Source organism: Filicampus tigris, chromosome 15 (assembly GCF_054856515.1).
Source record: "Filicampus tigris isolate MCC_2025a chromosome 15, RoL_Ftig_1.0, whole genome shotgun sequence".
NCBI classification, from domain to species: domain Eukaryota; kingdom Metazoa; phylum Chordata; class Actinopteri; order Syngnathiformes; family Syngnathidae; genus Filicampus; species Filicampus tigris.
Genome location: NC_141231.1, coordinates 6,446,334 through 6,458,765, shown reverse-complemented (window position 1 = coordinate 6,458,765; position 12,432 = coordinate 6,446,334). Strand labels below are relative to the sequence as shown.

The 12,432-nt window shown below is 39.3% G+C and overlaps 1 protein-coding gene across 3 annotated transcripts in view; it reads left to right on the top strand.

Annotated features, from left to right (window-relative positions):
* astn2 (astrotactin 2) overlaps positions 1–12,432 on the top strand; it is a 264,845-nt gene that overhangs the window by 234,210 nt on the left and 18,203 nt on the right. For all 3 annotated transcript variants that reach the window (XM_086053042.1, XM_086053041.1, XM_086053043.1), the window contains exon 20: positions 10,432–10,573. In XM_086053042.1, the coding sequence (XP_085909168.1) occupies positions 10,432–10,573 (142 nt within the window). The remainder of the gene's footprint in view (positions 1–10,431; positions 10,574–12,432) is intronic.

Below are 12,432 nucleotides of genomic sequence, written 5' to 3'. Positions count from 1 at the left end.
GTCAATGAGACTTTTTATTCTGGAACAGAGAGAGAAAAGATTCTACCCCAAGTTAGGGTGCTACTTGGCAACAGGTCTATTGCACAGTCATAAGGGTGATGTGGGGGCAAGGACGTGGGTTTATCCTTACAAAAGACTTCAGAAAGGTCATGGTATCATGGGAAAACATTGGCGATGTCAGGGCTCATGGGAACTGGCGTTCTTATGCAATCTTTGGGTCTACGGAAACATGAACTATAACATTGAGGCCTCCATGAGGTAATCTTCCCACTAACCCAATCAAAGTCAGGAATGTGTACTTTTAGCCACGAGTCCCCTAAAATAACTTGGTGTGAGTCGGAGTCAAAGATAAGGAAGCTAATACTCTCAGAGTGAGAGTCAGGAAATGTCAGCTTTAATGACTGAGCTCGGTAACTTATCCTGCCAAGGTGGTTGCCGTTCACAGCTTTGATTTCACGGGGCTGTTGGAGGGCAAACCTCCTCAGCCCCAGACATTTGACAAGAGAGGAGTGAAGAAAGTCAGAGTCAGACTGTAGTTCCAGAAGGTGCTGGCATCGGGCAGTATTGCCAATCATACAACTGTGACTCACGACTGCTGTTCCTTCATCTGAGAGCCACCTCTCTTGATGTGGCAGTCACTCATTTGATGGCCCAGTTGTCCGGTAGCCACGCTGCATGGGCTTGTGTGAGGTGGGGAAGACGGAAAGCTGTTTGGATGGCGCTGGTCGGACACGGTTGGGGGAACTCCCATGACTTGCTCCTCCATCCGCGAGGAGACGAGGATCAAGTGTTAAGACGTCCCAACTCCTGGTCACGTTCGGCTAGGCATTTGTCCGTCCTGATGGCCTGATGGGTGAGTCCAAATCATCCATCCCTTGACATGAGCTGATCAAAAAATATGACCAAAGCCGCAGGATTCCACTCGCTGTCAGTAGCGAGGGAACAAGTCAATAGAATAATCCAAAACTGAACGCTGACCTTGCCTCAGTCCGAGCAGTGAACTGGCTGTTTCTCTGCTGCTGGAGGTGTGCTGGAACACCTGTTCGAGGGCGCGTGGGAATCCAGTGAGGGAGGGACAGACAGCGGACCTCTGACTCCACTCTACCGTGGCCCAGTTTGCACTGCATCAAAAAAGGTCTCACGTTACCTGATTTACTGGAGAACTTCCCTGGGAGGGAGAGCTGCAAGCATGCCAATGACACACGAGCCGGAAGTTGTGAGTCTGTGGCTGGGTCCAGTTGGACAGATGGGTCAGCAGACTCCGCTGGATCTCATGGTACGTGAATGAGTAGTTCATGTAGCTGTGAGCCCAATGATGTCATAATTGAATCCTTAACGAGCAGCCACTTCTCTAAGTTTAGCACTCAGACTAGAAATCTTCTTGTGTTTATGAGCTAACCACTGTAGTAGACGGAAACGCAAACGGAAGCCCAGTTTAAATGATAGTCGGACCGGCCTCTATTCGATTACTATTTGGTCCGGCCAGACAAAATGGCAGATAAACGGATGGCGGAAGGGTACCCCAAATGTAGGTGGAAGGCGATAAACGAACCGCAAATTTTTAGTAAAATGCCCAGCTCTGGTAATTATAGACTGACTTTCAAACTCCATGTCGTCTCATCCTCTCCAGAACATTTTCGCCTGAAACACCTTTGGAGATGGCCTTCTCTCTCGACACCAGACAGTCGAGACTGACAGTCATCCCACATTGTCTTGGGTCTGCTCGAAATTTCTACCCAAGAGGCAGTTTTTCCTTGCCTCTGTCACCCAGTGTTTGCTCATGTGAGGTTTATTTGGGGTTCAGTTAATATTTTAAGAAGTGATGAGTGTGATCTTTAACCTGATCCATGTGTAAAGTGCCCTAAGACAACTTATGTTTTGATATGGCAATATGTCATGTCATGTCATGTCATGTCATCTTCCAAACCGCTTATCCTATACAGGGTCGCGGGGAGTTGCTGGAGCCTACCCCAGCCGTCAATGGGCGAAGGCAGACTACACCCCGAACTGGTCGCCAGCCAGTCGCAGGGCACACATAGACACTGTCACTGAGCGGGAATCGATCCCACGCTGCCCGCACACAACTCAGGCGTGTGTACCACTACACTATCAGGGATTTATATGGCAATATATGAATGAAATTGAAATGAAGGGAATTGAATCGAAATTAATTATCATAAAGAAATTCATTCATTCAATTCATGGCAACAGCTCTGGTGTCAGCATGCCAATTGCACACTCCCAAAATATCAGACATTGTGCTGTGATGAAACTGCACATTTTTGTGTGGCCTTGTATTGTGGGCAGCCTAAGCCACGTCTTTGCGATAATCATGCTATCAAATCAGCATCTTGATAATGCCACACCTGTGGGATGGATGGATTACTTTGGCAAAAGAGCAGTGCTCACTAACAAATTTCCGATCAATGTTTTAAAAGAAATGCCTTTGGCAAATGTTGGACATTGCAAATATGCTATACGGTCTAGAGCAGGCTGTCCCTAAACTACGGCCCCTGAATAATACCGGAGACGGATTATGATTTTATTTTTTTCAGTCTGGCTGATCGAGACTAATACAGGCATAGGATGCGAAATCCTATTCCATCCTCTCTGTCAGATTTTGGAATGTCTGTGTTTCGATTCCTAGTTATCCGTAGTGGATAGAATATGTGTGCGCAACGATTTCATTCTGAATGAATAAAAGTCTCCATGTAAACCTGGATGCAGACACCACAGACACACGAGATTGTGTTTCCATCGCTTCAGAGGACATAACATTGTCTTACCCAAACTGTTACAACCCCTACTCATCTTCATTTTAGCTTAAAAGAAGCGACCCTAAAGTGTGCATGTTTGACTGCAAAATAAACATGATGCATGTAAGTTGATGCAGTGCATAATAAAATATGTGCTCTTTGCATAAATGTGCTGCTTGTATTGCTTTTCTGCTCATTGTTTGTAATTGGTCCTTTCCTGACTTCAGCTCCCTTTGCGCACGACACTGTCCAACTGAGACTGACTTTTCTGAATTTCCTTCACATACATTTTGTTTGCTATATTGTCTTTTGTTATGGCAGTTTTTTTGGTTATTTTTCTCACAACATTTGTTTTAGTCTGGGTCAGGCAGTTCTCATACAAATATGTTTGATTTAATGGAATTACATAATACATTTGAGCACCCCCCCACACATGCTCTCCTTCTTTACCTCCCTGTGATTTGCTATCATTTGTTCCCCTTTCTGCCTACAAAAAAGATCCCTTGTCATCAGCTTTTTGTAATCGCCATGTAAGCCGGAGAACACGCAAAATGGCTTTTACCATAATAGAATTTCAGGAACTGTAATTTTTTCCAGCTGTGTGCCATGTTTTGGCTTTTTTTTTTTGGGGGGGGGGGTGTTGTTAGAAAATGCTGACCTCAGTCACACCATAATTTGCACATTTGTTGGGTTTCATTAGTTTTTCTGCCAAACATTTTTTCAAATTTGACTAACTTTAGATTGGAAGCAAGTAGATGAGTAACTACACTTGTGGCCATGTTAAGGCACCTTAAGTCAGTTATACTGGGATGTTTAATATTGACATGAGGATTTTCGTATCCCATGTATAAAATATAATGTATTTATGCTTTTCCAGAGTTTGTGTATATTTTGTGTGAAATGACAATAATTGATTGCCACAAAACAGTATTAAGGCAGTTTCATGTTGTGAACATTTAAAGTTTAAACAATATTATTCCTTTTTTATCTTGTTGTGATTTGACATTCAATGTGAAAAAGATGTTCTTGTATTTTAAAGTCATCCATACTTCAGTATTGGTTCTGTCACTGTGCCTTCAATTTAAGTTTTAAATTTCAATTTATTGTGGGTCTGTACTCATGCTGACTTTTGAGCAACTGTTGATTTATCTGTCACTAGTTACAGCAATACCACTGATTAGATGCAGATGGCACTCGGTGTGGTAAGCAAGTAACGCCTGGGAATTAAAGTGTCATTGTTTTTTTGTTTTTTTATTTTAGGCCGGATGTTCAAGAGAAAATTAGTTCCCCAGGATATGGTTTACAATATGGTTTATGTACATAACATATATACATTTTCTGTATTGCTTATTATCACGAGGGCTGCAGTATTTCCCAACTGACTGGCTGAAATGCTGAGTACACTCTGAACTGGTTCCGCAGTCAACCACAGAGCAAGTTTCCATAAATACACTATAGTTTATAGCAAGCTCTTTTCACATTTATTTTTCCCATGTTGGGAACTGTATGTACCACCCTGTATATTATAATAACATGCATTGCCATAACATGAGCTACATATAAATTCATGATACAAAATAGCAGAGCTGGGCTCTTGACCCTTTTTTGCCGGTCATTCCTCCTCCGGCCTTATTCATAAAAATTATCGGCCCCCGACCCCATATTTACTGGACTACATATAACATGGCCAGCTACAAGTACCGGGACAAGAAAAAAAGAGACCTGGTTTGGAGAACCGTGAGCGAGGAGTTTATTATAGCTGCACTGTAAAAAATGTTTGTGAAATTAACATTAATATGCTGTAAAATCATGACATCAAAAATCTGTAATATGAATAACAATGAATTGGTGTGTACTTTAAGTCAACATAATTGTTAATTGTACAATTAATATATGTGAAAAGGATCATATTTCCTTGTAGAATTAATATATTACTGTATTTTAAACATTGAAAATGGTTTTTACTTGAACCAATGCAATACAGTTAAAAATACAATATTGCTTGGTTTAAAGAACTGAAATAAATTGTATACCATTTTACAAATTCGTCTAGCTCATGCACTGATTTGCATTTCCTGGCTGACAGCCAATCAGAGTGATTGTCACAGACACCACTGCAGACTGACGTTGGTGGCTTATTCATTCAATTAATATCTAAAAAGCACCATGACACAAAAATATATGAATTTTCCACAATTCTAAGCACTACTTTTTAATTTAGATTTGTTCACACCCCCACCATGAATGTGTTGAACAGAATTCTGGACACGTATACATTGTACTTTATGAAACCATAACTGAGGACCGCATGACAAACCTGACTGCCATGTTAGCATATGCAAGCAAGGCAAATGATACTGCGCCTCTATGTCCTTCAACTCTTCTGCAGCGTAGTTGATAACTAGTGGTGCATTTGAAATGTTGGAATGCAATTACTATTGTTTGTCCATATCACTGAGTAGGATGTTGAAATGAACTTTGGCTGCCTTGTGTAGTGGGCTGGACTAAAATCCATCTCTGCTCTTAATTAGTCTGCCCCTTTTTTAAAGGGTGTCACCCTCCACCCACCGCCCCCAAAAATGGGCATCCGGCCGTTCCACCCCCAGGGCGGACTGCCCAGCTCTGCGAAACAGGGATGTCCTGATCTGATCACATCATTGGAAATCAGGGCAATCACATGGTTTTCGGGGGCAAAAAGATATTTTCTTCCTTTTTTGAGATTTTAGAGGTCACAAAATGACCAAATAATACAAAGTTATAAATATCTTGTGAAATGGGGCAGTAATAGCTCAATTTTATATTACAGAATGTTCCATTTTGTTTTTTGGGGCGGGTAGTCGTCAGAGTGTTAGTAAGAGCCACACACGCTCTGCCTGTGCACAGCCGTTTTGAAGCAGAATGTTAATTGTTTGGAGCAACAAACACATAAAAAATGTGAAAACACTCGGGGTGAGCCTAAAGATACTTCTAAAACAGCCTAAGGCTGCCTTGCCTGATATAAAGCTGCCTCAGTGAACAACATAACAGTTGAGAGAGTGATAGACAGTTAAGCAATTGTGACGCGCCCCAACAACATAACTTCAAATAGAAGGTTAAGGAGTGTAAATTATTTAGTGAAAAGCAAGCTTGTTCCCTACTTGTTGCGTTTAACGAGGTAATAAATCAATAGTGTTGTCCGTACATGAGAAAGTCACACAAGTACCCACCAACTACGTAGCTCTGTGGACTTATTAGCCCGCACATGCCAGTAAATAGCCATGTAAATGTATCGTTTACCATTAGATAATTCAAATGCACTCAAACAGTGGAATCCCTCATTCTTCATACTTAAAACGTATAGGCCATTCCACAAATTGAAGCCATTTGCATCCCCAAGAAACAAAATGTATAAATGCACTATACAATTGCAGAAAAATACATTTTTTGTGCAGCGTCCTGCACATTGATATGTATTGTCCTTAATGTTAGCTTTCTGTTAGTGTAAAGTGTAAATGTTCATGTATTTTCTAATTTTATGCTAAAAAGCATTGGAGTTTAAGTACGAGTTTAAGTACGAAAAAAATAATAAATTGTCTGAGATTTACCAATATACATGTTGAGTTGTTTAATAAGTGTATCATCAAATTTAGACCTAAAAAAAAAAATATTTATTTTGAGAGTGAAAGCATTTGGCACAGATTTGGTGGATTGGCCCATATAATATGAATGTAAATATATACTGTATAATAACATATATACAAATGTATTGATTGATTGATTGATTGGGATCCATTGCTGAGGACTCGGAAGACTTGGACTCAGGGACAAAAGTATGATAGGGACATCCGTAAAAAAACACAACTGTCCACGCAATGTTGAATGGGCGGCTCATGATTAGACTTTGAATCATACAACTATTCTTCAATTTGCCAACATCAGGTTTTGGCTAGCTCCATTTGTATTTTGTTTTGGAATAAATGAACTGGAAGTGATTTGATGTCTTCTCATCACAAGATGACTATGTGGATGCAGGATTAAGGCAGGAGGTAAAATGATCTCCATATTTTATCCTCATTTTGGTTAGCTACTCACAAAGTGGCATTTACCGAATGCCAGAAGTACATTTCAAGCCTGGTCATGATGGTACATCCGATACTTTAGCTGTTGACCCATGGAATGTGCTGATTTGGTTCTGTCAGTAAGAGCTTTTGATTTTAAACAAACATAAAGAGCCCAAATGTATGATAATACAGTAGCTGCTTCAAGCTTCACTGAGCAACGTCATCGGCTCGTTGTTTGTATCCTGTCAAGTCCTCGTGTACTTAGAGACATGTGACACTTATGACTTCTTGACTTGTGTCACCACCCAAGTGGGCCTTTTAATGCCAAATGTTATATTTATGCTTTTTAAAAGAGCAAACATAAATTTAGTCACATCAATTAATGGTATGTTTTATCCATGCTTTGGTTCCCAAATACTAAGTTTGGGTGTTTGACTTTCATGGGTTTATTCCTTGAAATGGTCAGTTAGGGTTTTTGAGTGTTTCTGAAATTTTAAAGTTGAGTTTGGGATGGTCAAAGGACAGTTTGTAATCTAAGTTGGGTTTTGGACTTTCATCAGAATGTTTCTGTTAATGTTAAGTTCAGGTGTCAGACCTCTGAGGGACGATATCAGAACTGTTAATTTTCTTCTACTAACATACTAAGTTTGGGTTTTGGACTTTCTCTGGATCGTTTATCTAATTTTGAGTTTGTTTTTTATAACTTCAAGAAACAGTTTCAGAAATGGTATGCTTGTGTTTTGGACTTTAGAAGGAACATTTCTGAAATGTTAAGTTTGTTTTTTACCTTCAGGGGTACAATTTGAGAAATGTTAAGTTTGAAACGTTTGAGGAATGGTTTCCCAAATGCTAAGTTTAGTTTTTGGACCATTGCGGTACAGAACTCCAAGTGTTAAGTTAGCCTCACTATACCAAGACAAACATGAAATGCTCATTTTCGACACCTGGATAAATGTTTCTTCAGCTGTATATAACTGCATGTCATGTCATGTCATCTTCGAAACCGCTTATCCTATATAGGGTCGCGGGGAGTTGCTGGAGCCTATCCCAGCCGTCAATGGGCGAAGGCAGACTACACCCCGAACTGGTCGCCAGCCAGTCGCAGTATATAACTGCATATGAATGAATATTTGGGCAGTTCAAATCTGAAACTGAAATGCTGAACAGATAATTGGGAATCTTACCCACTATTAGGACATTTTGAAAACATTGCATTTTTCTTGAGTGTGACCAGAGATGGGAAAAGTATTGACTTCCTGTATTTACAATTACCTGTGTAAAAATGACTTTGGTAAGCAAAAGTATTCATTCAATTAATTACTCAAATCAAAGTAAAAAAGTACAGGCTCTGAAATATACTTCGTGAGTGAAAGTAAAACGTACTTTTAATTGATGTTTCCTCCTTAGGTCATATAATTTGAAGGAAGTCGTCACTTAACACCCATTAAACTGACTGGATGTTTTTTTTTTTAGTTCTCAAACTTAAAAATGTCAATATCTTCCTGAGAGCAAACAAAATCATCCAAATGGTCCACCACGCTAATGCAGAATGTTATGCTAAACTAACGGCATTAACCAGGACCAAGCTAACGAAAAGCTGATCATTTAGCATGTTTTCTCAGGTCAGACAGGGTAGCGAGCTCATGGACTTTAGGTTTACACAGGACACAATGCATTCGCCAAGAATCATTGTCGCTCATTTGACTTCTTCTCACCTTCCAATTAAATTATCTTCTGTAGCGGGTAGCATAGCATCTTGTCGGGTGATGTCATAGCTTGAGAAAGAGCCAATCACAAGCTGGAATGTCCGGGACCGCGTGTACCACTTCATATGATTGGCGGAGCCACGAACATTGGTCTAATTTATTTTCCAATTATCATGCATCATGTAACAAAAGTAACAATACCTGTTTCGTAAATGTATTGAGTAAAAAGTATCTATAATGGTGTTAAAAAGAAAAGGATAAAAGTAAAAAGTATTCTAACTAAATAAATTACAAAGTAATGGAAAAACTACTCAAGTACAGTAAGGAAGTATTTGTACTTCATTACTTCCCATCTCTGAGTGTGACATACTGTTTAGACTGAATGTATGGTATACAATGTATAAAACCAGAAGACCCAAAGCCAAACCATCACTGAGCTACGTCCTGCTAGAACCAGGTTGAACAGATGCCATGGACAGGTTTATGCAAGATGAACATGAGTCAGTAGGCCTATCAGTGGACTTATATGGGTCAAGATTCTGTGTTAATGACGTATACTCACTTAGGCCCATCCTGAGTGGCTTTTGCTTATGCAGACAGAAATTACTGAAATTATTGAAAGACTGATTGACATAATTCATCTACTTATATAATATGGCGTCATCAACATATTATTCACCCTTTCTTCTCTCTCATTTTTCTTTCCTTCTTGGCTTTTTTTCATACTGCACTTAGCTGTTGTGCTCTATTTTTGAAAACTGGCGTCCAGTTGACATTCCTTTATTATTTGCACACAGTGAAAGGTGAAACAGAGGCGTGATGAAGCCAAATTATTTTAAAAGGAGGAAATATATAATTGTCAGTTATGTCTGTGAATAATTAAGCAGTCTGAGTGGGATAATTACTGTTCCATAAAGTGCTGGCATGTTAGTTACTGTGGTGGTGACAATGATTATTCAGTATAGAGCAGGCAGCAGAATAAGCAGCAGTTAAAAAAAAAAAAGATCATAGTTTGCATCCTATGTTAAATCCCTCGATTTGAAGTAGAACGTTTTCTATTTCCTTCTTTTTAATCTTTGTAGCAAACCAGAGTTAAGTAATCTGGCCAAGAAACTATAATTGGGTAGTTTTGTCGAGCAATGTCAACTTTTAAAATAACAATTACAATGTTAATATAAAAATACAATATAATATATATACTAGTATAGTGCAGCAAAATATGAATAAAATCCATGCAGTCTGAGACATGATTTAGATAGTCCAAACCTTCGAAAGAGGAACAGCACAGGAATGCATTTTAGGGAATTATTTTGTATACTCACGTTTATTTGTACAGAAAGGTCAAATCACTCATTCATAGAGTTCTTTTCCATCCCTTCTCGAACTTCTTTTCTTACTTTGTGGCCTGCCAGCCGGATTAATTGAGTATTTACAAGTTGGATCTTGAATTATAAACTCAAACTAAGCTGCCCTTTGCCTGTGTGTAGAAATAGTCCAACTATTTCTACAAATCTAACCTTTTCAGAGTTTTTCAACTTTTTTGATAGCTCCCACCTTTCCATCATCCCCACAAGCTCTGGAAAATAGCAATGTGGGTTTGCACAAAAAAGAGTGTTGCCTGCCGTCTTTTTTGTATGACCAAAAAGTCAGCATGGTTGCAAAGTATTACCATACAGTTTTAAATGTTTTTAAATATATATATATATATATATATATATATATATATATATATATATATATATATATATATATATATTATATATATATATATATATATATATATACACATAGGCCTCAAATTTTTTCAGAACATGTCACATTTTTAAAATTGTTTTTCCAAATTTGACGGCATTTCTTATACAACTGAAATATTCAACTAACCTTTGTTTCATTCGACTAACCTTCTGTCCAATTCAATCTCCCTTCCAGGTGAAGTATTGAGTTTGCTGGATGATCTCTTCTCGGGTTTGGGTTCATCCTGCGTTGTGCCTGGTAAAAGGAGTGGCGAACATCCTCACACGCTGCTTTATTCCGTTGTTTTCAAGTGCCTGGAGCCTGACAGTCTCTACAAGTAAGTTGGATTCTTTTTACCAAGTTTTCCTGGAAAAACTAATAACCCTGTCTTGCTTGATTTAATTGTTGCCGTTTGGTCATTTTCATGGTGGAGTTATTTTTTTTTTTTTTTCATGAGCAGACTTTATTCACTCGGTTCTTTTGTAAAAACTCTTGGAAGTATGGAGCGGTATATAACTGCGATATGTCATCAGACAAAGTACCAAGGTGATCTTGACAAGCCCTGGCTATGATAAAGTCAACTCACTTGCAATGTTGAACACATCTGGGCAGTGTTTATGATGTTCTTCTATTATAAGCCCAAAATGTTTAATACAACTTTTGCTTCCAGCTTCAAAAATGTTGAGAGCCTCTAAAGTAAGTATTACCAAAGAAAAACATCTTCATCCAGGCGAGGTAAACCTAAATGATATGCAGATTTTAGAGTGAAATGGGTATCTATTTGAATTCCAGGGTCATTATTCAGAACTCCAGAGCAATAATACAAAAAGAGATGAGCGCTGCTGGAGGCCGTGCAGATATTTGGCGATGAAAACTGACAGTGAAGATCTTCAGCAAATTTTTTGTCAGTTTGCAGGTTTGCCAAAGCAAACGTCTGAAGGAGATCAGAGAAAACTAGACACACTTCAGTTTGACTCACCTATGTACCTCAGAGGTAGTAATAAATAGAGGGGTTGATCCATCTCGGTGGGGTTTCTCAGAGCTTGGAACCGTGGGGTTTCTCAGACTTAGACAGGCTTGCCATAAACTCCAAAAGCAACAACCTTGCTTTAGCATCCTACTGTGAACTGCATCAGATACTAAAACAAAAACGGACATAATCATCTTTGTAGTAATATTGAATATTCTGCAATGATGTGCTGAGGAGGACAATGATAGGGTGTTTGGGAAATGATAGAAGAATCTGCTCTGCACTCGCTGAATGCCAAGATTCCAGGACATTCGCCTCTGAGAGTTCTTCTTTGACTAAAGTCAATAAGAGCGGCATCGTTGAAACAATGTGATTTGCCATGCGATTGACTGGAAACTAATCTAGGGTGTATCCAGCCTCTCGCCAAATATCAGATGGGATTGGCTGTAGGTACCAGCTACCTGAATGAATACAAGAATGAACAAATGGATGGATGGATGGATGGATGGATAAATGCAAAACTAGAATAAATAAATGTGTTTTTGCATTGTTTGTACCAAACTACCCATTTTTCGAGGTAAAGTTGGGTCAAATTGACATAAGTAGTGGATCAGTCCATTTTTGACCCAAAATTGGAAGTAGAAGCCTCAACAACCGACACTGCTCGCCACCAGACGACGGCACATCACGGTGACTTACATATATTTTTTAATGAGAAGATAATGTACTGTACCGTACACGGCTGGTTTTTGTTTACAAAGTTCCGCTCGAGAAAGGGGGAGAAAGTATTTGTATTGCAAATACAGACACCCGATTGGCCGCGTAACACGAACCCGGATGATAGGTGCTGAAAGGCCACACTGGCGAGTAAAATTACATTTTATGAAGAACAGCTCATTATTTTGTCAGTGAAACAAGACCAGGACGATAGCAAGGAACCGTTAGTGCAGCACGCCGTGCTCCCCACATCCACAATGATAGGATTGAGCTCATTTTTGAAAAGAGCTTCAGGAGTCGCATGAAACTGACCAAAGAGCCATGCCGAGCCGCGTGTTGGCCAGGCCCGGTTTACAGGCATGATGACACAGTTCTCGGAATTACAGTCAACACTTTTGCTTCACAATGATGACTTTCCCAAAAGTTTTATCAGTAGATAGGAATATTTGGGGAATGACTATTGGGTTAATCGAAAGAAATCTGCCCTCTACTTACATGAACTTACAAAA